Consider the following 25,109-nt stretch of genomic DNA (forward strand, 5'->3'; position numbering starts at 1 on the left):
GTCAGTGTGAGCATGACGTGTGCACGCGTGCCAAGTCAGTCATGAGCAAAACCATGATGTGTGCACACGTGCCAAGTCACTCAGTCATGAGCAAGCATGATGTGTGCACACGTGCCAAGTCACTCAGTCATGAGCAAGCATGACGTGTGCATGCATGCCAAGTCACTCAGTCATGTGCGAGCATGACGTCTGCATGCATGCCAAGTCGCTCAGTCATGAGCAAGCATGACGTGTGCACGTGTGCCAAGTCACTCAGTCATGAGCAAAAACATGACGTGTGCACACGTGCCACGTCACTCAGTCATGAGCAAGCATGATGTGTGCACGCGTGCCAAGTCACTCAGTCATGAGCAAGCATGACGTGTGCACGTGTGCCAGGTCACTCAGTCATGAGCAAAAGCATGACGTGTGCACACGTGCCACGTCACTCAGTCATGAGCAAGCATGACGTGTGCACGCGTGCCAAGTTACTCAGTCATGAGCAAAAGCATGAAGTGTGCACACGTGCCAGGTCACTCAGTCATGAGCAGGCAGGACGTGTGCACGCATGCCAAGTCACTGAGTCGTGTACGAGCATGACGTGTGCATGCACGCCAAGTCAGTGTGAGCACAACGTGTGCACACGTGCCAAGTCGCTCAGTTGTGTCCGACTCTGTGACCCCATAGACTGTAGCCCACCAGGCTCCTCTGTCCATGGGATTCTCCAGGCAAGAATACTGGAGTGGGTTGCTGTGCCCTCCTCCAGGAGATCTTCTTGACCCAGGGGTTGAACCCAGGTCTCCCTGAGTCTCTTATGTCCCTTGTGTTGGCAGGCCAGGTTCTTTCCCAGCAGTGCCCCCTGGGAAGCCCCCACAACGAGATAAGCCACCGCAGTGAGAAGCCTGCACACCTCAACGAGGAAGAACCTCTGCTCACCACAACTAGAGGAAGCCCGCAAAAGCAGTGAAGACCCGGTGCAGCCAAGAGTAAATAAACAAATAAAATTAATTTTTTAAAAAAGAAATGACTTGGGTGGTTTTTGAACCAACCTCAGCCTCACCCCTCGGCCCTCTCTGCTATAGCATCTCCAAAAGTAGACCTCCACTTGCTTAAACACCCCAATGACAAACAGAAATGGAGGATGAAAGCAGATAATTTCTCCATGAAAACTGGGTTTATTTTCCGTGGTGACCCAGTGTCCTTACTGCAGTGACCCAAACCAGTAAAACAGTCTTGACACTCCGGTATCGACTTGATCAAACCTAAAATAAATAGAGTAAATAAGAGGAGTAATAAGTGAATCTAGACGCAGGATGTTTGTAGATGTTTTAGCAGTAGGAGATGTGCTCTGCGTGTTGTTTATACCAGGCTTTCCCAAAGCGTTTTTTGTGATATTTAGCAGGATGTGATAGCTGTTATACAATCAAATGGTTTAATGGTCAAATAAATTTGAAGAGTGCCATTCTAAACAGACTTAAAGTTTTTTATTACAGGATTCTCAAAGTCTTTAAAATAGTATACCCTCTGCCTCTCAGAGAGGAATTCTAGTACACAGAGTTTTTCTAAGGCATTTTTTTTTTCTTTTTAGTGAAACACGTTGTGAAAGACTCATTTGATGCACTTTGTCAAGGATGAGTTTTACATGATGGATTTTCTGAAACCAAGTCTAGCTTCTTGGACGTACATGCGCGTATGGCGATGGGTTTTGCAGGAGAAGGGCTCAGCTCTGCCTCCTAGTGGTGGGCAGCAGAGGTGATAGGATCCTCGTTTTTCAGGCTTAACATAATTTTAATTTTATTGACTGCTAAATCACTTCAGTCGTGTCCAACTCTTTGTGACCCTATGGACTGTGGCCCTCCAGGCTCCTCTGTCCACGGGATTCTCCAGGCGAGAATCCTGGAGTGGGTTGCCATGCCCTCCTCCATGGGATCTTCTGTACCCAGGGATTGAACCCGCGTCTCTTATGTCTCCCGCATTAGCAGGCGGGTTCTTTACCACTAGCGCCACCTGTGATTAAAATGCACTGTAGCCTGTGTTATACGTGATTAATTCAGCAAATTTCTGGCCCTTTTGCTGCTACTGTTGGAGGAGCAGTCTTAAGTTAATTTTCCTTTTCTCGGGCAGTAAGTAACCGCTGCCAGAAATAGAGAAGAATGCATGTCTGGAACTTTGCTTTCCAGCTGATACTGAATCAGTTGCATTTTCAGCAAAACCTTAGAGGTCAGTCTGGTTTGATGGAGAGACACTGGGAGTTTGGAATCTTTTCCGGAAAGAAGCTGACTTTTAAGTAGCCAGACGATGAGTGGTTCCTTCAGCATTCTGAGCCAGTGATGCTCAGATTCAGGGTAATTAAATCGCTAACACTTCACAGATGCTTTGACTCGCTTTAGAGAGGCCGTAGGAAAAATGCCAGTGTGGGTAATCACGTTCAGCCTGTCCATTTCCTTTCCCTCACTTTCAGGTGACCTTATTTCCTTGCAGAGTGTCTCCGATCCTGAGGTCTGACTGTCTTCTAATCTCTTGCTACAGCTTTCCTTGGTGTATCAAAGCAACAGTGTGTTATGTGAAGGATGTTTGTGAATGTGTTTTCACCTACTTTAGACAACTAGTTGTCTAATGCAGAGTATAACTGAAAATGAGGATGGAAAGTACACAAAAAATAAGTATTATGCAATACTCACCATTATACCTGTTTTAAAATATCTTCACCTTTAAAATCTAGATTTCTGGTTAATGAATTTCTTAATGGACACAGTTAATGTACTTCTTAGAACTGATTTATCTTTCTGTTTTATTTTAGGTGGAAAAACCAATCAACTGAATCTCCAGAACACTGCAACTAAAGCAATTATTCAAGGTCTTATGCCAGACCAGAATTACACGGTTCAGATTATTGCATACAATAAAGACAAAGAAAGCAAGCCAGCCCAAGGTCAATTCAGAAGTACGTATTTACAGATCATACAGTGCTGTGTGGGACTCTGTTCCAGTGCTGAGTCTGAGTCTGTGGTGAATGTTATGCCGGGTTAATCCTGGATTGTTTAGATTTGACAAGATCTTAAGAGACATTCAGTCTAATCTTCCATGAGTTCCTTTTGTCTGTAATATTCTTCCGTCCCTTCCTTTACCCGTTTCACTGCACTGCTACTTATCCTTTCAGTTTTAGTTAAAACAGTTTTTTATTGGAACATAGCTGCTTCATGATGTTGTGTAGTTTCTGCTCCGCGGCACAGTGCATCAGCTGTCTGCACCCAGACCCTCTTCCTTGGGGTTCCCTCCCGTCAGGACACCACGGCACGTGAGCGGAGCTCCTGAGCCACAGGGTCGGTGCTCACGAGTTACCCGCTTTCGACCTGTGCCCGCAATTGCCCAGTCGTGTCCGACTCTGCGACCCCATGGACTGTAGCCCGCCAGGCTCCTCTGTCCGTGGGATTCTCCAGGCAAGAATACTGGAGTGGGTTGCCATTTCCTCCTCCCAGGGACCTTCCCAATCCAGGGATCGCACCCACATCTCTTGCGTCTCCTGCATTGGCAGGTGGATTCTTTACCACCGTGCCACCTGGGAAGCCCGTTACACACGTTAATCCCCATCTCCCAGTTCCTCCCACCCTCCTTTCCCCGCTTGGTGTCCATGTGTTTGTTCTCTATGTCTCTTTCTGCTTCACAAATCTGTTCGTTTGTACCATTTTTCTAGATTGACACATATGCATTAATATACAGGGTTTTTTTTTCTCTTTCTGACTTACATTACTTCGCTCTGTGTAAGTCTCTAGGTCTGCCCACTTCTTTGCGAACGGCACAGTTTTGGGTAACATTCCATCGCAGGTATGTGCCACATCTTTATCCACTCCTCTGCTGATGGACATTTAGGTTGCTTTCCTGTCCTGGCTATTGTAAATCGTGCTGCAGTAAACAGTGAGCTGTGTGTGTCTTTTGGAGTTATGGGTTTCAGTATGGAGGTGCCTTAAAAAATTAAAACTAGAAATACCGTATGACTCAGCAATCCCACTCCTGGGCAGATACCCAGAGAAAACCATAATTCCTTAAGTGTTGGTTTTTAAATCCTTTCCCTGGCCCTGGCCCCTGAGCCTTATCTAGACATGTCGTCTACCCAGTACACAATAGCTGCTCAATAAATTCTTTCAGCACGCTGTGAAAGAAGGTCTCTGCTGCAGGAGTGGGCTGGAAAGAGAATGGATGAGATGTCTTCATATCTGAGTCAGATACTGAGCTGGTCAAAGGACTCGCATCCGGAGACACTCTAAGCAGGGGAGCGCTCTGAGGCGGCCCCGTCCATGCTGGCCTGCTCCCTTAGGGAGCTTCTCCTTATGTTGACTTTAAAAGTTATCTGCAGAGGTCCTGATTCTTTTGCCTTTCAGGAGATGTTCATTCATTCACTAATTTTTTTTTTTTTTTTTTTGGGTTACTTAAGTGCATATTGCATGGCTACGAAGTGCCAGGCCCTATTCTAGGCAACACGGCACGTCACTGCCCCCGGGGACCTTATAGTCTAGGGACCAGAGGTCGCAGCAGCCCCCTCTTCCTGGAGGCGTCCTGTCTGATTTGTGGGCAGAGTTTTGTGTATCGTGAATGTGAACAGGAGAGGTCGGTCCTGGTTAACCTTCTGTGTTACTTCATTGTTAAGACAGACTCCTTAAAAAAACCCAATTTTAAGTACAATTTTAAAGCTTAAAAAAATCGACAGAATTATAAAATCAACCCCTCAATACCCATCAGTTGCTTCAACAACTAACCATTCATGGTCAGTCTTGTCGATCTGTACCCCTACACCCCCCCCGTATTATTTTGATGTAAACCCCAGACATCATTTCAAACAACAGTAGCTTATTTTTAAATTTATGTTTTAATTGGAGGGTAATTGCTTTATGATGTCGTGTTGGTTTCTGCCATGCAGCGAGGTGAATCGGCCGTAAGTGCACATACGTCTCCCCTCCTGACCCTCCCTCCCACCCCACCCCATCCTATGCCTCTGCGTTGTCACGGAGCGCCAGGATGAGCTCCCCGGGTCAGACACAGCCTCCCACAGCTGTTTGCGCGTGGTGACGTGTATGTCCCGATGCTGTTCTCTCAGTCTGCCCCACGCTCTCCTTCCCCTGCTGTGTCCACAAGTGTGTGCTGTGTCTGCAGCCCATGCTTGCCGCCGCGAAGAGGTTCATCAGTACCATTCTTCTAGATTCCATGCATGTGTTAATGTTCAATATTTTTCTCCTTCTGACTTACTTCACTTTGTACAACAGGTCCTAGGTTCATCTGCCTCACTAAAACTGACTCAAATGGGTTCCTTTTTATGACTGAGTAATATTCCCCTATATATGCGTACCATAACTTCTTTATCCGTTCATCTGCTGATAAGCATCTAGGTTGCTTCCACGTCCTAGCTGTTGTAAATCGTGCTGCAGTGAGCACTGGGGCGCGTGTGTCCTTTTGAACCCTGGTTTCCTTAGGATATATGCCCAGTCGTGGGATTGCCAGGTTGTGTAATAGTCTCATTCCTAGTTTTAAGGACAATCTCCATACTGTTCACCATAGTGACTGTATCAGTTTACGTTCCTACCAACAGTGCATGACGATCCCCTTTTCTCCACTTCCTCTCCAGCATTTATTGTTTATAGATTTTTTAATGATGACCATGCTGACCAGTGTGAGGTGATACCTCATTGTAGTTTTGATCTGTGTTTCTCTAATAATGAGAATGTTCAAATAACAGTAGCTTTTTAAAGGGTTAATCCACAAACCGGGGAGACCATGGGTTCTAGGACTATGTTCAGCAGTGTTCTATGTGGATTTTTCTATCTGCTGTTCCTTTTCTTCTTTCTCTTCTGAGTAGCATTTTATGTTGTATTTTCTGATTTTTTTCTTGGAAAAAAAAAAAACCACTCTATTAACCTGCTACCTCTTGAAACTTCTGAACAAAGAGATTTGGTAAATCCACCTGTCAGCAGGACATACAGATGTTTTAAAATGTTACATTCTTTTGAGAGTCACATCATCTGAAAGCTCTGGGAAAGGGTTTCATGTTATTTTCAGTATAAATCAGCCTCTGTCTCATTTTATTGGCACTGTGCTTCAGTGTCTGGCCTCTGACATTCCAACATGAGTAAGGGAAATAACTTTTCTTAAAGTTTGTGAGAAGCAGGGAAAAGGACAAAGAGAAACGATTCATTTCACTTTAGTCTTAAGGTTTAGTACGATTGATTATTGCAAACATTCCACTCACTAGCAGCAGCAGAAGCATAAGCGGCCTTAAAGGCTTTGCTGACAGCTGTTTACTCAGAACGTCTAAAAGGAAATGCATTTGCTTTCAGCTTGCTTAGCTCTGCTGAAATAATCTTAGTGAAACCGTCTAATTGGTTAGTTAGATAAATTATATGAAACATATATGTATATATTCAAGTTCTTCATAAGTCCGTCTTCTGAGACCCAGGGAACAGTCTTTGGATTTTGAGGACAAAGAGGCATGTCTGAACTGTCAGGATTCTGAATCAGGTGTGCGTACTTGGGCCTTTAAGTAGTTAAAGCAGTTGAAGGACGTCTGCAAATGGGGAGGTGACTTGCGCCTGCTGCTGTGTGCATTAACGCCCACTGGCACACAGTAGGGACACAGCGGTGGTTGTTATGGTTAATACTGCTTTGCTCTTGGCAGTCTGTTTTCTGATTGATTTTGCCTCCTCCACAAGCAGGTCAGCAGCTTGGTGTGACCCGTGTGTGACATCTTGTGTGTGACCTAATGACCCAATTCAAAGTGACTTATTGCTTTTTTTCCCCTCTTGTTCATCTGTAGAATGGATTTTGGCCTATTCTGGCAAACTTTTTTTTGGCCACTATTTTTCTCTTTGGAACTAATTTTGCTAATCTCTGCCTGCAAAATCTTGCTCATATTTTCAAAGTTTGGCCCAAATGTCATCTTCCTGGTAAAATTTCCCAGAGTCTCCACTTTTGCAATTATTCTTTCCCAGACCTATTTCTCCTCCCATCAGAGTTGCAGACTTATTTTCTTTTAGGGAATGTAAGCCATCTGAGGTTATGGCCTATGTTTGGGTGGGGTTGAAGTTGTGGATTTGGAAATCATCCAGGGAGAGAGGAGATAAAGTTGTAGGTGGGGTATGCAGAGATATGAGGCAAATGCTGTTTATGACTCTGTTTCAGAAATGGAAGCAGAAAAATGTTCCAAAGAATGAGAATGTAAAGGGGGGCTGAGAAGAACATGAAAAAACCCAGGATAAGGCTTTTGTAAAAATTGAGAAAGAAAAGAATTTAAAGGAAGGGGTGTTCCAAAGTGGTTAACCCTTATAAAGAAATAAGAAGATGAGGTCTAAAAGATGGGTTTAGAAAATTAGAACATCAGCAGAAATAGAAGGATTAAGGCAGCTTGTATTTATTATGATTTTTAATCGTGGAATTTAACCTCAAGTGCCAGAAAGCCAAGAAAGGCTTCTAAGAGAAGGAATCATAAAACTAGAGAAACCCGACCTTGGCAGGTGGTAAGTCTCAAGTCTTTTTAGCAGTGGGATGGAAGCTGATAGAAAGAAGAGGAGGAATTGATGATAAAGGCAGGATTCATGGAGTAACCCTGGAGAAGGCAGGAAGGATGGTTCAGAGGAAACCATTGCTGACCCTGCAGAGCCCATTTTCCAATAAGTTTACTGATTCCCATGAAGTGAATGCAATAATTAAGTGGAATATCTTGCCACGAGATCACTTCCTCCTTTTCGCAGGGTATTTAATTTGTGCACATACTGTTGCCATTTAGTGGTGACTCGGGGGCTTCTCCGGTGGCTCAGACAATAAAGAATCGGCCTGCGATGTGGGAGACCTGGGTTCGATCCCTGGGTTGGGAAGATCCCTGGAGAAGGGAATGACTACCCACTCCAGTATTCTTGTCTGCAGAATTCCATGTACAGAGGAGCCTGGGCTGTAGTCCGTAGGGTTGTAAAAAGTCAGACATGGCCAAGCAACTAATACTAAGAAACAACTTAAGGCGCCAAGCCGTAGCAGGAAAGCTGCTGTGGAGAGACATGTGAAGTCGTGGAGTAGATTGGACTGAATGTGTTCAAGGACCAAGGGTCATTCTGGGCCCTGAATTTTTTATAATGGATGTAATGAGCAAGTCCTGCTTTTTATTAGCAGGGAATTTTTTTATTTAAGTTTGAAAGAAAGTCTTTATGGAGTTCTCCATCTTTTATTGCAGACAGACCAACTTCAAATGAGGATATATGTGGCTAAGACCTTTCTAGAACAGGGCCCACTCACAGGCCTTCCAGAAATCTGAAGACATGGCTTAAATCCTATGCCAACACTCTGATTTTATGAGATATGTTTTAGCTCCTTAGCCTGCGGGTCCTTCATTCCATCATGTCTGAAATGGGGCTATCTTGTGATTTTATGTTATAAAGGATCAAATTGGATACATCTGCCCATAGTGAGTACTTGACTAAACTAAATCTGTAAGTGACTTCTACTCTTTCCCATGTCAAGATTGACAAGAATAGCAGCTCCAGTCTTCTAGAATGAGATTCTACCATGTAGCTAATTTCTACTTTAAGCTCTTAATACTTGCAAGGAGTTGAGTAAAAGCTCATTGATATTTTCTTTTAGATTCTAACCTGACATGTTGCTGTATTTTTACTTTTCTTCCAGTTAAAGATTTAGAAAAAAGAAAGGAGCCAAAACCCAGAGTGAAAGTTGTGGACAAAGGAAGCGAGAATAAACCATCCGTCCCCGAGGAAGGTCAGATCTGTGTCTGTTTGCTTGTTGGGGAGGGCGGGCTGTCGTCAGGGCGCAGGCCGGCGCGTTCAGGCCGGAGGAGCACGGATCTGCTGCGAACCGTCCCTCAGCCCCTCTCACCGTCTCCTCCCTCCCCGCACGGAGTAACCGTCACACTCGCCTCCCCCGTGCTGTCCCGTGTTGAATACACCACTAAGTCCTAGTGAATGCATTTTCTACTGAGATACTGACAGCATCTGTTCGTTTCTTTCCACGTCTATTGCCAATACGCCGCTAAGCTCCCCTTTCTTCCCCGGTGTGCATAGTATTTAGCAAGATCTCAGTTTGTTCTCTGCCCAGAGGTTAGAGCAATCCTTGCAAAGCAAATCCAACTCCGTATTTCACCCCCAGCCCCGCCGTGCCCCCCTCTGCACCGCCTCCCCTGCCCACATACCTTGAAACCCTTCCCAGCTTCAGTGACTTCAGATGCAGGCCAGACCCTAATAGGACCTTCAGGACGCCTCAGTCCTGTGACCTCCTGCCTTGCCTCCGTCTTCATCTGACAGCTCACTCTTTAATTTTTAAACATTTCCAAACACTGCAAAAAATAAATACTCCTAAAATTAGTTTCAGGATTAAAAGAAGTTTCAGGATTCAGTTCAGTTCAGTCGCTCAGTCGTGTCCGACTCTTTGTGACCCCATGAATCGCAGCACGCCAGGCCTCCCTGTCCATCACCAACTCCCGGAGTTCACCCAAACTCATGTCTATTGAGTCGGTGATGCCATTCAGCCATCTCATCCTCTGTCATCCCCTTCTCCTCCTGCCCCCAATCTTTCCCAGCATCAGGGTCTTTTCAAATGAGTCAGCTCTTTGCATCAGGTGGCCAAAGTGTTGGAGTTTCAGCTTCAGCATCAGCCCTTCCAATGAACACCCAGGACTGATCTCCTTTAGGATGGACAGGTTGGATCGCCTTGCAGTCCAAGGGACTCTCAAGAGTCTTCTCCAACACCACAGTTCAAAAGCATCAATTCTTTGGCACTCAGCTTTCTTTATAGTCCAACCCTCACATCTATACATGACTACTCGAAAAACCATAGCCTTGTTTCAGGATTAAAGGATAGGTAAATTTCACATCTTGGATAGAGTCTACCAAACAAAGTTTTTTCAATGATTTAGTCTTAAAACATACATTCTTTCCAACATTTGAAATTGTTTCAAATTTTTCTCCTAATAATTTTTATATTTATGTATATTTTAAGAATAAGTTATTGAAAAATTTGTGTCTGTTTGGTGAACTCCATCAAAAATGTACAATTTGCCTATCCTTTAACCCTGCAACTTCATTTTAGAAGTAAATATGGGGCTTCCCTGGTGACTCAGATGATAAGGAATCTGCCTGCAGTGCGGGAGACCCGGGTTCAAACCCTGGGTCGGAAGATCCCCTGGAGAAGGGAATGGCTACCCACTCCAGTGTTCTTGGCTGGAGAATCCCGTGGACAGAGCCTGGCGGGCTACAGTCCGTGGGGTCGCAAAGAGTCAGACACGACTGAGGGACCAACACTTTCACTTTTTCATATCAGATATATAAAAAGTATAAAAACAAGTAATAAACAACTTTGTCAAGTTAAGAAAGTAAGTATAAACGGTAGAGTTGGAGCTCCTTGTATATCCCTGTATATTCCTTTTCCTCCATTCTAAGAGGCTGCCAGTGTTTGAATTCACCGTTTATTATTTCAATATGTGTCTTTTTCATTTCACTACATAAATATATGAATTCTGAAACCATATTTTAATTATGCATTTATAGTTTAAATTTTGTATACACTTAATCAAAATATACTTTTGCAACTTGCTTTTTTTCTCCATAGAATGTTAAATTTTTTTTTGAGTTATCCATGTTGACTTATATAGAGGCAATTTATTCATCTTTGTTATATAGAACTCCATTGTACAAATATAACCCAATGTATTTGACTCTTATACTCTTGATGTTCCCAATATTTTGCTATTACAAAATTGATGTAAAAATTCTTACTTATGTCACGTTTTTCACACGTGGTAGAATTTCTCTAGAATATACACCTAGGTTTTGAATTATTCAATTATGTGTGCATGTCTTCATCTTGTTCATCTTGTCTATGGTGTCTTTTTATTTTATGTTTTTTTAGCTAATATTTTCTTCTTCCTTATTATATTTTTCTTTTACTACTTCCTGAATTGGATGCTCATCTCATTAATTTTTGATATTTCTCCTTTTTACTGTGTGTATTTTAAGACTACAGATATCCAAGTACTGCTTCAGCTTTATCATGTATGTTTTGATATTTAGTATTGTTTTTATGTATTATGCTACATAATTTCTGATTTCTACTAGACTTTCTATTTTGATCCACAGGTTGTTTATAAATATTTAATTTCAAAACATATGGAGTTATTTTAAAAAGATAAGGTATTTGCTGTTGGTATCTAACAATTGCATTGTGGTAGGAATATTTTTAAAAAATTTGTTTTTATTCTTTCCCTGTATTCTTGAGAATACATTCTCAATGTATTCTTGAGTTTTTTTTTTTTTTTTTACCTTTCCCTATATCCTTGAGAAAAATTTTAATCTCTGTGTCAGAGAGATTTGTCCATTTCTTTTTGTGAATTCTGGCAATTTCTTTATATTAGAGGCTAGATTCATGACGAGTTGTTTTATTTTCCTGGTGAATAATTCTTTTTTTAAAAAACAATTTTCTTTATTCTTAGTAATTCAATATTTTATTATAGTGATACCAACTTATTTTGTTTAGTAATGCCATGATTTATTAATTCTGTATACTTTAACTTTCACCCTATTTGTGTCCTAAGATTCAAGGTGAGTAAATGTTTTAAAGAGTATTTAGTTGGATTTTAAAAATCATCTCTCACAATCTTTGTATTTTAATTTGTATCCATAGTCCACTTATATTTGCCATTTATTTTATGCTATTTTGCTACATTTTCCCTTGTATGCCTTACTTAATTAGAATTGATCAACTTTTAAAGAAAAATGCATTTCCCCTTTACTGAACTAACTGATATTTAATCCTTTTATATTTTTGTATGATTATAATTAAATTTTTAGCATTCATACAGCCAAAATCTAAAACTAATGAATATATTTACCATTCCCTAACCAGTCCAAGTTTTTATAGCACTTTAATTATCTACCTCCTATATTTTACATAATTATAACAAATATGTTAATTTTAGCATTTTTTGCCTTATAAAGGTATTATAACAGTTATCATTTTAATAGTCTTTATTTGTCCAGCTCCCGTGTTTATAAATTTCTCTGCTGGTTATTCCATCTTGTATCTCAGGTTTTCTCTATGTGTTCAGTTTCCTTTAGGGAAGATCTGTGGTGGTAAACTTAATTTTATTCACACAAAAATGTCTTCAGCCCGCACTCAATTTTGCAGGCCTAGCTGGGTGCCAGTTTGAGAGTGGCTTCTGGTCATTTAGAAGGTATCTCACTCTCTTTCGGCGCTTGTTCGTGGCAAGTCTGTTGACAGTCTAATGTTCAGGTGATCTCTTTTCTCTACAGACGCTTTTCAGACTTTCTGTTCTTTGTCTTTGGTGTTTGGCTGTTTTAGTGCAGTAAGTCCAGTTGTAGATTTATTTGTGCTTCCATAATCTGGATTTATAACTTTCACTAATTCTGGAAATTTCTCAACATTTAGTTCTTCAAATATTCTTTTTCTTAATTATCTATTTCTTTCTCTTTTCTTTCTTTGTCTCTCTGTATTCAAATTATACTTATTGTAGATAGTCTGTTTTGATGATCTATGTCTCTTAACTTTCATATATTCTACCGCTCTGATTTTATCAATGTCATTTTGGGTAATTTCCTTTATCTTTCTATTAGAATACTAATTCTCTTTTTGTCTCTTTAAAATCTGCTTTTTAGTCTGTCCTTTTTAATGAGTAAAATTTTTTTTCTAGAAATTATATTCGATTCTTTAAAAATTTTACTAGAAATTTATATGGTAGTTTGTTCCATTTTAGTGTTTTTTTAAAAAAATTATTCTGATGTTTTAATCATGTTTATTTTATATTTTGAACCAAATAATTATGTCTAGAGTATTTTAGGGGTAAGTTTTACTTTTCCTTTCTTTACCGGTTTCCATTCATGGTGCTTTTTTTCTTGTTTGATGTGTCACTTTAGTTTGTGTGCTTATTTGTGGGAGTTCTTCGCAGCATGGTTTAGGAGCGTGCACCTCCAGAGAGCTGCTCTTGGTTGCTACCAAACTGGAACCCTTTTATGTTAATTTCTCTGGGGGATGCTCTGAGCTTGTCAGTGGTTACAGATTCATGTGGCACTGTGTAAACAGTGTTTTTTCTTATTACCATTTTACCCACTTGTTTTAACATCCATTGATGATTCTTGACTGAGTCAGTGACTACTGTAATATTTCTGAAATGATAATTTTTGTGGTTTCGTTGTTTAGTCTGCATTTATTAGGTGGCATTCTACTGTAGGGGAGATCTTTCCCTTCTTCCATATTTATTTATTTATATAATTTTTATGAATTTTTATTACATGTGATGAATAGTAGTCCATTACTATCATGAGTTTTGATGCTTAGATTATTCCAGAATGACTCGGTGGGAACTATTTCAATCTCCTATGCCCTTTTTCTCTTTCGGCCACACTGCACAGGATGTGGGATCTTCATTCCCTGAGCAGGGATTGAACCCGTACCCCGTACTAGAAGCTTGGAGTCTTAGCCTCTGGACCTCCCGGGAAGTCCTTCCTCTGCCCTTTTAATATCACCCCTTATTCTCTAAGCTTTCCCTACTTCCTGGCACAAACCTTGCATTACAGGCTCTTCTTGCAGTTTTTCTGCCCTGCTCTGAAATCAACAACTTCTTTAAGGAGTTCTGGTTTCCTTTTATGGAGAATGGTATTTAGACACCAAAATGTGGGTGCTAGATGTGTTTATGCCTCTGGGTTGTCGTTGCTTCTAGGCCCTGTTTGCTGAGTGCACACACACACACACACACACACCCCATTGTCTACCTGTCTATCTATCATCTCTTCTTGCATCTTGTATCTATCTTATGTCCATACAACAGGGTTTATTCTAACATTTCTCGTTCCTTATTTATAACTCCCCTTTCAAGAGTGTTGGATAAATGACTCCCCAAATCTTAAATGCATCTACTTATATACTCAATCATAAAAACAGTTTCAGAATGGCTGATCTATACATACAGCAAAAAATTCTATTAACTGGAATTCAATATTTGCCTTTAGTGTGGAGTATATAATAAAATGCCTGTGTTCAAAAGGATCTTGTGTTCTTTTTGTCCCTCTTCACTGTGGTTTTGCTATTTATTTTTAATACAGTTAGGTTAATTTGTGAGTACATAAAACATGAATGTGGTTCCAAAAGTTTGAAAATGTACAAAAGCGTAACACTCTAAAGAAGTATGACTTCCCCTGTTTCTTTCACCCAACTTTACACAGCCCCTTTAAATAACCAAACTCATTAATTTCTGAATTATCTTCCTTGCATTTTTTTGAAAAAAAATTCTAAATATTTTTATGAGGGATTTTATGTGTAAGTTCTCAGCTGAGTTTTGGCTTAGCATTCTTTGTAAGGCAGTATTTAAAGAATGGCAATCAAAGTTAAATCTGTTTTCCATCCATGGATTAGAGTTTGATCCCAGCATTTAGCTCTAGCTAGATATTCGTAACGGAGAAGGCAATGGCACCCCACTCCAGTGCTCTTGCCTGGAAAATCCTATGGACGGAGGAGCCTGGTGGGCTGCCGTCTATGGCGTTGCTAAGAGTTGGACATGACTGAACGACTTCACTTTCATTTTTTACTTTCATGCATTGGAGAAGGAAATGGCAACCCACTCCAGTATTCTTGCCTGGAGAATCCCAGGGATGGGGGAGCCTGGTGGGCTGCCGTCTGTGGGGTCTCACAGAGTCGGACACGACTGAAGTGACTTGGCAGATTTTCCTAAAATGTCCTAAGTTCTCCATTCTTTTCCCCGATGCTCCTTCCTCTTGCCTTTCTAAAATCTAGGATTGGGTGAAATGAATTGAACACAGGGAAACAAGCAGTGTAAAGTGAGAGTAATGTTTAACAGACGTTCTGGTAAATCCTCGCGAACATCTGCAGTCCGTGTCCTTTATTCCCTAAGCACACCTATGGAGAGGCCTTTCCTGAGCCCCGTCAGTAGGAGCTCCTTCAGTGTATCCGTTGCAGTGATGACTACCCGGGCTAGGGCAACAACCTCTAGGGGTTTTGTGGACAAAAGCAGGCTTCCTCCGTTAGTTCTCAGGAGGCGTATGCCTGGGCAGTGAGGGCTCTGAGGGCACTGGTGATTGAGAAAGCTGTCCTAAGTGAGTTGTGCGTAGTGGTGAGAACCCAGGCCAGAGTCAGGACTGCCAGCAGATGGTGAGGGTGAGTTCACGGAGCCCGCTGCAGGTTTTAAAAAGGCCTTCCTCTCCCAAGCCTTAATTACAGAGAACATGCTCTCCTTTGCTGTTCTGCTGTTAAGTCCTGTCCGACTCTTTGCGACCCCATGGACCGCACTGCACCAGGCTCCTCTGTCGAACACTATCTCCCGAAGTTTACTCAGATTCATGTCCACTGAATCGGTAATGCTGTCTAACCATCTCATCCTCTGTCGCCCCCTTCTCCTCCCACCTTCAATCTTTCCCAGCATCAGGGTCTTTTCCAGTGAGTTGACTCTTCATGTAAGGTGGCCAAAGTATTGGAGTTTCAGCTTCAGCATCAGTCCTTCCAGTGAACACCCAGGACTGATCTCCTTTAGGATGGACTGGTTGCATCTCCTTGCAGTCCAAGGGACTGTCAAGAGTCTTCTCCAACACCACGGTTTGAAAGTGTTGATTCTTCAGCGCTCAGCTTTCTTTATGGTCCAACTCTTACATCCACACATGACTACTGGGAAAACCATAGCTTCAACTATAGGGACTTTTGTCAGCAAAGTAATGTCTCTGCTATGACATATATATACGACTCTCGTATGTGTGGTTCCTACTTCTCATAACCTCACATTTGGTCTCTTTCCCTAACTGAACCATGAGTGCTCCTAATTAACACTAAATGAGTTAATATGTATAGTATTTTGAGCATAGTGCTAATAGTTATGTTCTATTAATGTTAGAATGCATAATTTCCATAAATTAATAGCATCAAAGACCCCCTCTTTTGTGTTAGTGATTTAACAGTAAATGCGTGGAAGAGATTTGCTGGCTACCCTCCAGTGCTGAACGTTGAGATAAGCAGTGGGCATTAACTGGTGATCATGGTAGGCAGGATTCTACCCTCATGAAGCACAGAGTCTGGCCTGGACTCTGTGTGTGCATGTGTATCCCGTTCCTTCTCTCGGGGAGCAGCATACATGTAGTTACAGTTGACCGTAGCCAGAACACGCGGTTACTCTCAACATGTATTTTCACTTACTGGAATTGCTTACTTTCTATAATACGTTTATGGTTCTTGGCTTGTGGCTAAGAGATCAATTTGAAAGTTTACCGGTTTTTCCAGTAACTTTCATGGGCCTTAAATCCTCTAAACCCAGCACTTTGACTTTAGTTTGACCAGGTGGAACTGGTGGACATTTAATGTTGGTGATGCAGGAGTCAAACGATTAGCTAATGCAGAGGGGGGTGGGTGTGTTTCGTAGGTTAATGCTGGCTAGAGCTTGGCTTTTAAAGAGAAGGGGGAGGGGGTGAGTTCACTCATAAGCTGGACTTTGGGGCTTGGTCATGGGTTGGAATTCACCAGGAGGGTCTAGAAGGACGCCTGGCCCATAGAACATGCTCCGTTATGTTCCTCCTCCTCTGTCGTCATCATGCTCTCCTTCTTCATTCTCCTCCTTCTCTTCCTCATCGTTCTTATATATTTATAATTGTTGCCTAGACAGTTGACGAGTGTACAGGAAACTCTAGGGTGAACTAGAACGTCTCTGCTCATAAGCACAAGGAGAAGTTTTGGAAAAGCTGGTATGAGTAGAGTGCCTACAGAAGGAAGCACAACGTCATGTGTGAGGCGCACATGCTCAGTTCCAGTTCTAGAGATTCCCGCAGATAAAGCCATGCCCGGAAAGAGTTTATATTCCGAAAGTCTGAAGCACTGGAGTTAAACCACGACTATGGGTCAGAGGACACAGATGTGGTGGACCCAGAATCCCACAGTTTTCAGTTATGAAATGATTACAGGAACACTACAATCAACAGTGTTATTGAAGTCATAGAAATGGTCAAGAGAAAGATGAGAGACCGTGAAGACAAGAATAAGTGAGATTCGTAAAGGGACGAACAGAACGTGAAGCATTCTGAGGAGCACAGATGAAAAACTGGCCACTCCCAGAATCAGGCTGGTGAAACTAAAACACCAGCGTCAAAGATAGGTTTAAAAGGGGCTTCCTCAGTGGTCCAGGGGTTAAGAATCTGCCGTGTAATGCAGGGAGCACAGGTTTGAGCCCTGCTCTGGGAAGGTTCCACGTGCCCCAGAGCAGCTAAGCCCGAGCGCTGCCACAGCTGAACTGGAGTGGACGATCAGAATTTTTTGTGCACACGGCAAAGAAAGATCCTGCAGGCCACAACTAAAACCCAATACAGCTACATAAATAAATAAATATTTATAAGATAAGGTTTAACAGACAAAAATAGGAAGAAGCTGAAATAGATTGTTGAAGCCATTTCTAACTGATGGAGATCTGGTTGTGGGTAGTTGTCTGTTCTTTGATTCTTTGGCATATTAAATAAAGCCACTGTTTTAAATAATTGGACTTCCCTGGTGGCTCAGCAGTAAAGAATCCGCTTTCAAGGCAGGGGACCCAAGTTCTACCCTTGGGTAAGGAAGATCCGTTGGAGGACGAAATGACTACCCACTCCTGCGTTCTTGGCTGGAGAATCCCATGGACAGAGGAGCCTGGGGGGCTGCAGTCCGTGGGGCTGCAGAGTCGACTGACCGGCTGACACTTTTATCTCAGACAACCTTCGGCAGAGAAACCCCTCTTAGCTCCAGTGTCCTTGTTAGAAAAATGATCATACTGGCTATAACGAGCATGCAGACTTGGGAAGACTAAATGCTATCAGCTTTATAATGTGCCTGGAACATAGCAGATGCTGGACAAAGGTCAGCTTTTGAACTACCTTGTCCATTTATTTTTTTCTAATGTCTTCTTTTCAAAGAGAAAATATTAGCACACAGAATGCATAACAGTGTCTGACATTGTCAATATGTATTTGTTGAATATTTGTATTTGGCTTGTTTCACAGTCAAGGAGAGAGGTTCACAGTCCCTTGGAGAAGATTAAGGAAGACTGTTTCATGAAAAGAATGTTTTTGTCATAAAAAAAGCAGAAAGCAGATTTCTTTTTTTTTTTTTTGCTTTGCTGTGAAGCATTATAATTCATGTTTTTAGGAACTCAAAAAAGCATGAAATAGAATCAGTCATTCAGAATATATTCATTGAATACCTGCAAAGTACACTATACCTGTGCATAAACTTGTAAGGTTTCCCTGAAGGCAAGGGGCTGAGAATCTCCTAGCAATAGCGCTCTTGTTTTCCCCGAGTTCCCTTACGCCCAACCACTCCTTTTTTTCAGATTTATTTTTAATTCAACCACTCTTGACATTTTTAAAGGATTTTTGATACTTTTTCTGTTGTCTTCCAGCGAATTTTATTGTTCTTAACTTGTGAATTGTCCAGTGATAAAATATATATTATATATCTATATGTGTGTGTATATATATATATGCTGGGAAGACTCTTGAGAGTCCCTTGGACTGCAAGGAGATCCAAGCAGTCCATCCTAAAGTGAATCAATCCTGAATATTCATTGGAAGGACTGAAGCTGAAGCTCCAATACTTTGGCCACCTGATGCAAAGAGCTGACTCTTTGGAAAAGACCCTAATGCTGGGGAAGATTGAAGGTGGGAGGAGAAGGGGACGACAGAGGATGAGATGGTTGGATGGCATCACCGACAAAGAGTCAGACACGACTTAGCAACCGAACAACAACAGCAATATATTTTGTAGCTCTTCCTTAAATATACCAAGCTTTCAAATATCCTCATTTATAAAAGAGCTTGTAGCACATCTTGTGTTAGATCAGATATTTGACAGCTATAAGCACCGTTATAGACTTTGGCAGAGGCTTATCCTGTAGCAGTGCTTGGGCTTGTCTGACTGATACCTTCCTTCTTGTCTGAGAATTTTCTATTAAATATCTCGTTTCTATACCTGCAGGGCTGATGGTGTCAAATAAAGCAGGTGTCTCAGCCTTAGACATTGCAAAATGTCAGGGTCTGTTTGTTATTGGTGAATTGGAATGACAGGGGTGAGTGAGTTATTGCATGTTCTCAGAAAATTGCCTTGAACAACTAAAATAAACATAAAGCCAAATCACGTGATATTATATACAGAGCTGAAAATGCATGTGAATGTAATACACCAGTTCCTGAATAGGTTCTGTGTTTGAATAGAAGTGATCAGACAAAATAGCCTCTCTTGGGTCAGCATTAACATTTGAAAGTCAGGAAATGACCAGGTCAGCCATCGTGCAAATAAAATTTGAGAACTGATTTTGTCTAAAAGGACCATATATATTTTTGAAGAAAATAAAACCTGTTTTAGGTATCTTGCGGTAGGGAGCGTTTGGAGAGGTTAGATAGGAAGAAACGGCAGAGGGTGGAGAGGATAATAGTAAGTCAAAGGTCTCAGAGCCGAGAATGCTGTTGGGGAAAGAAGACTATTTGTATTGGGATGAGGTGAGAAATCAGAATGGAGAGCTTTGAAGAGCCCGGTGAACAGTTCAGGCTTAATTTGGTAGATAGGGAAGGAAGGAAATTATCTTAAAATTTGGAGTTGGAGGGCGGCCTTGAGCTCCCTGGAGCTCTCCAGTTGAGGGGACAGGGAAGGCTCTCCAGCCGGGCGTTGAGGGTTGACCAGCACCCACCTCGCCGACAGAGCTCTCCCTGTTTCTGAAGCAGCGATCTGCAAAAGTCTCGACTATTAGCAAGTTCCTTCGTGGGCTTTGCTGGTGGCTCAGTGGTAAAGAATCTGCCTGTCAGTGCAGGAGACAGGGGTTCGATCCTTGGGCCAGGAAGACCCCACGTGCCCTGAGGAACTAGGCCGGTGCACGGCAGCTCCTGAGTCTGTCCTGGAGCGCCGAGCCTCAGCTCCTGAAGCCGGGCCCCTTGAGCCCTTGCTCGGTGATGAGAAGCCCCCGCGATGAGAAGCCTGCTCACCGCGGCTGGAGAACGGCCCGCACAGCAGGAAGACCCGACCGGCTAAAGATAAATAAAATTTTCAAAAAAGGAAAGTCCTTTCATGAGTTGAGATCTGTCGTCTTGTGGGCATTTAGGGCACTCCTGACCCCCTCTGTATGACAGCCCTTCGGATATTTGAAGACAGCCGTCACATCTTCTCCCAGCCCCTTCCAGTTTGTGAGCAGAGAAGTGTGATAATGTGGTGTTTACAGGATTGTCAGTAACTGTTAGGATGCAGAGGGTTGAGTGACAGCTGAAATGTTTGTTTGCTGTGGGTCAGGGATGGGGCTTCACACGCCTGAACATGTCATGGTGCGATTCTCCCTGGGCTGGACACAGGACAGGTGTGCATGACTGTGACCTCCAGCTGTCTCTAAAGGCCCAGCCTAGCCATCAGCCCCTCCCTCCTCCCATCCTTTCTTCCCTCCTTTCTCTCTTCCTTCCCTTCCTTCTCTCCCTCCCTCTTTCCCCATCCCTCCTCCCTGTTATTTCGTTCTTCCTTTCTTTCAAATACTTCTCTTCTGTCATAGGAGCTGAGTAGCACAATAGCTGAATCTCTCAGGCTTTGGAGTCAGTCCTAGATCTGAATTCCAGCTTTTCTATCTGCTCCGCATGTGATGAAAGGCAAGTTATTTAACCTTTCTAGTTACTTAACCTTTCTTTTCAATGGGGTGAAAAGAAACACTTGTCTTATAGGATTAATGTCAGACTTTAATGGAAAAGACATATGCAAATCACCTGGGGAAAGCAGTCACTAAATGGGAAGTCTTTTCATTATTGGAAAAAAAAGGAAGCAGTGAAAAGTATCTGCTGCAATCAGCCAGTCAATCAATAACTGTATGTGTTAGGGCTCTCCAGAGAGTCAGGGCCAGTAGGATGTATATAAACACAGAAAAAGATTTATCATGAGGAATTGGATCACATGATTGTTGAGTCTAAGGAGTCAAGGCTACGATTTTTCCAGTGGTCATGTATGGATGTGAGAGTTGGACTATGAAGAAAGCTGAGCGCTGAAAAATTGATGATTTTGAACTGTGGTGTTGGAGAAGACTCTTGACAGTCCCTTGGACTGCAAGGAGATCCAACCAGTCCATCCTAGAGGAGATCAGTCCTGGGTATTCATTGGAAGGACTGATGCTGAAGCTGAAACTCCAGTACTTTGGGCACCTCATGCGAATAGCTGACTCATTGGAAAAGACCCTGATGCTGGGAGGGATTGGGGGCAGGAGGAGAAGGGGACAACAGAGGATGAGATGGCTGGATGGCATCACCGACACAATGGACATGAGTTTGAGTAAACTCTGGGAGTTGGTGATGGACAGGGAGGCCTGTGTGCTGCAATTCATGGGGTCACAAAGAGTTGGACACGACTGAGTGACTGAACTGAACTGAACTGAACTGGAAGGAGTCCTGAGATCTGCAGTCAGCAAGCTGGAGACCCAGGAAAACTGATGGTGTCAGTTCCCATCTGAGGCCTTGCAGACTCGAGACCCAGGAAAACTTAGTGCCAGTTTTGAGCCTCATGTTCCAATCAAAGCAGTCAGAAGAGGTTCCTTTCTGTTCTATTCAGCTCTTTAGTCAATTGCACAAGGACCAGCTACCTTTGGGAAGGCAATCTGCTTTACTCAGTCTGTGAATTGAAATGTTCATCTCATCCAGAAGCACCCTCCCTAACAAACTCAGGATAATATTTGATCCAATGTCTGGGCACCCCATGGACCAGTCAAGTTGACACATAAAATTAACCATCATACTTGTGTATTTATAGGAAATAAGAAGTTCTGCAAAGAGAAATAAAACAGAATAAGGGAAGAGGGTGATGGGGAGTGCTGTTTTAGATAGGTGAGTCATCTGTCACAGATGCTTTGAAAGGAATGTCTCCAGTAAGACTGGGCTAAATGAGCACTTAGCTCACTCTGATTAATGTTGACTCTGAATGTGATTGAAATGAACCCTCGTTCCCCTTCCAGTAGATGGACAATGTATAATGTTAATACAACAGGTAACTAGTGACCACTCAGGTTGCATTGTATGAGAACATCTGCTGTGGTGCTAGTAGCCTGGTATGATGGAAGAGGCAACTGAACATTTCCTAGACCCGGGGTCTAGTCCTGGCTTTGCCGTTGTAACCCCTGAGCTATCCACTTGTCTCTCTGAACTTCAGTTTCATTTTCTGAAAATTGAACACACTCATGGCTCCCCACTAGAATGTTGTGAGAATCAGAATATGCCGATGTACTGAAAACCTCTTTTTGAACCACTGAGCTCTTACTAAATGTAAAATGCTGCTCACTTCAGTCGCTCAGTCGTGTCCAACTCTTTGCGACCCCATGGACCGCAGCATGCCAGGCCTCCCTGTCCATCACCAACTCACGGAGCTCCCATTGAGTTGGTGATGCCATCCAACCATCTCATCCTCTGTCGTCCCCTTCTCCTTCTGCCCCCAATCCCTCCCAGCATCAGGGTCTTTTCCAGTGAGTCAGCTATTCGCATGTGGTGGCCAAAGTACTGGAGTTTCAGCTTCAGCATCAGTCCTTCCAATGAACACCCAGGACTGATCTCCTTTAGGATGGACTGGCTGGATCTCCTTGCAGTCCAAGGGACTCTCAGGAGTCTTCTCCAACACCACAGTTCAAAAGCATGAATTCTTCTGTGCTCAGCTTTCTTTATAGTTCAACTGTCACATGCATACATGACCACTGGAAAAACCATAGCCTTGACCAGATGGACCTTTGTTGGCAAAGTAATGTCTCTTCTTTTTAATATGCTACCGAGGTTGGTCATAACTTTCCTTCCAAGGAGTAAGCGTCTTTTAATTTCATGGCTGCAATCACCATCTGCAGTGATTTTGGAGCCCCCCAAAATAAAATCTGCCACTGTTTCCACTGTTTCCCCATCTATTTGCCATGAAGTGATGGGACCAGATGCCATGATCTTAGTTTTCTGAATGTTGAGTTTTAAGCCAACTTTTTCACTCTCCTTTTTCACCTTCATCAGGAGGCTTTTTAGTTCTTTGCTTTCTGCCATGAGTTTCCCAAATTCACTGGCATATTGAGTGCAGCACTTTCACAGCATCATCTTTTAGGATTTGAAATAGCTCAACTGGAATTCCATCACCTCTACTAGCTTTGTTTGTGGTGATGCTTCCTAAGGCCCACTTGACTTTGCTTCCGGGATGTCTGGCTCTAGGTGAGTGATCATACCATCGTGAATATCTGGGTCATGAGGATTTTTATTGTACAGTTCTTCTGTGTATTCTTGCCACCTCTTCTTAATATCTTCTGCTTCTGTTAGGTCCATACCATTTCTGTCCTTTATTGTGCCCATCTTTGCATGAAATATTCCCTTGGTATCTCTGATTTTCTTGAAGAGATCTCTAGTCTTTCCCATTCTATTGTTTTCCTCTATTTCTTTGCACTGATCACTGAGGAAGGCTTTCTTATCTCTCCTTGCTATTCTTTAGAACTCTGCATTCAGATGCTTATATCTTTCCTTTTCTCCTTTGCTTTTTGCTTCTCTTCTTTTCACAGCTCTTTGTAAGGCCTCCTCAGATAACCATCTTGCCTTTTTGCATTTCTTTTTCTTGGGGATGGTCTTGCTCCCTATCTCCTGTACAATGTCACGAACCTCCTTCCATAGTTCATCAGGCACTCTGTCTATCAGATCTAGTCCCTTAAATCTATTTCTTACTTCCACTGTATAATCATAAGGGATTTGATTTAGGTCATACCTGAATGGTCTAGTGGTTTTCCCCGGTTTTCAAGTTAAGTCTGAATTTGGCAATAAGGAGTTCATGATCTGAACCACAGTCAGCTCCCAGTCTTGTTTTTGCTGACTGTGTAGAGCTTCTCCATCTTTGGCTGCAAAGAATATAATCAATCTGATTTTGGTATTGACCATCTGGTGATGTCCGTGTGTAGAGTCTTCTCTTATGTTGTTGGAAGAGGGTGTTTGCTATGACCAGTGCTTTCTCTTGGCAAAACTCTGTTAAAATGCTGTTAACTCTTAAAAAAAAAAAAAACAACCAAAAAACAAAACCTAACTTCAAGTCAGTCTTGAAAGCAGACTCTTGATTTGGAAACTTGAGTTCAACCTTACTGGAGATTTATGTGAATAATTACTCTGTGACCACAGTTTTTCTTCAGATGTCTTGGTTAATGAATGGCTTAGCAGGATAGTTTGCTAGTGGCATCAAGAAAAGTGATTCAGAGGCACTAAATGAATCAGACCAGTCGTGGTGAAAATGATCATGAGATTTTCTGAGTGCATACTACAATAATGTGAAGAAAAATAGCTCCTGCTCCCCTTTCATTTAGCTTTACCTCTGGCATCGGAAAATATTAATATCAAGGAAGACAAGCAAACATGCTGCAATCGCCCTGACCCCTAAATAACCATAGTCTCGTTTTCCAGTGTGGCAGTTGAGCAGAGCAAGAGGAAAGACCACATTTAATTGAGCCGTCATGGTCTATTTGTCTAGTGCTCTACTGTATGCATGAATTATGTGAAAAGAGAAATTCTTTTTAACGAGACAATTCAGTGTGGTTTACATTTATTAATGTACTATGTGCCAAGATGTCAGCCAGACAAAGGGCATAAAAATATAAGGCACAAATCCCTCACTTCTGAAAGAGTTCAGTGTAGTCAGAGAGATAGAAATGGAAACAAATTGTAGTAGCCCGGTGTTCTAAGTACAGTAAACCACGTGTGCTAATGCAGATGCAGTCAAGAGGAGCAGGTAACGAATCCCGTCTGAGGACTGCTGGAAGAGCTTCTTGGAGTGGATGGAGTGTAACCTGGTGTTTGAAGGATGAATAGGAGTTTACCCGGCAGAAGAAAGCTGCTTCTGTTAATTCTCCCCTTTCTATTTTAATTAAAGAGTTGGTGAATACCCTTCTCTGTAAAAACATTGTAAATATTTCTATATTAACCGTAACTGGATCTTTAATTTTATGTCATTAGAGCAAAAGGAACACTCTAAAAAGAAATGTTTGAATTTGGTAATTTCATACCATTCTAACTAAAGTAACACTTCCACCCCTAAATTCCACTACTCTATATCATTCTGCTTATTTCTATAAAGCTCTTTTAAAAATATGAAATTATTTTGTTGTGTTA

At 42.2% G+C, this 25,109-nt stretch overlaps 1 protein-coding gene across 7 annotated transcripts in view; it reads left to right on the forward strand.

The window, feature by feature from the left end:
- Positions 1-25,109, forward strand: part of COL14A1 (collagen type XIV alpha 1 chain) — a 225,477-nt gene that overhangs the window by 21,560 nt on the left and 178,808 nt on the right. For all 7 annotated transcript variants that reach the window (XM_043484139.1, XM_043484143.1, XM_043484145.1 and 4 more), the window contains exons 4-5: positions 2,780-2,923; positions 8,638-8,727. In XM_043484139.1, coding sequence (XP_043340074.1) covers positions 2,780-2,923; positions 8,638-8,727 — 234 coding nt within the window. The remainder of the gene's footprint in view (positions 1-2,779; positions 2,924-8,637; positions 8,728-25,109) is intronic.

The sequence above is a fragment of the Cervus canadensis genome, chromosome 12 (genome assembly GCF_019320065.1).
Source record: "Cervus canadensis isolate Bull #8, Minnesota chromosome 12, ASM1932006v1, whole genome shotgun sequence".
Taxonomy (NCBI): Eukaryota; Metazoa; Chordata; class Mammalia; order Artiodactyla; family Cervidae; genus Cervus; species Cervus canadensis.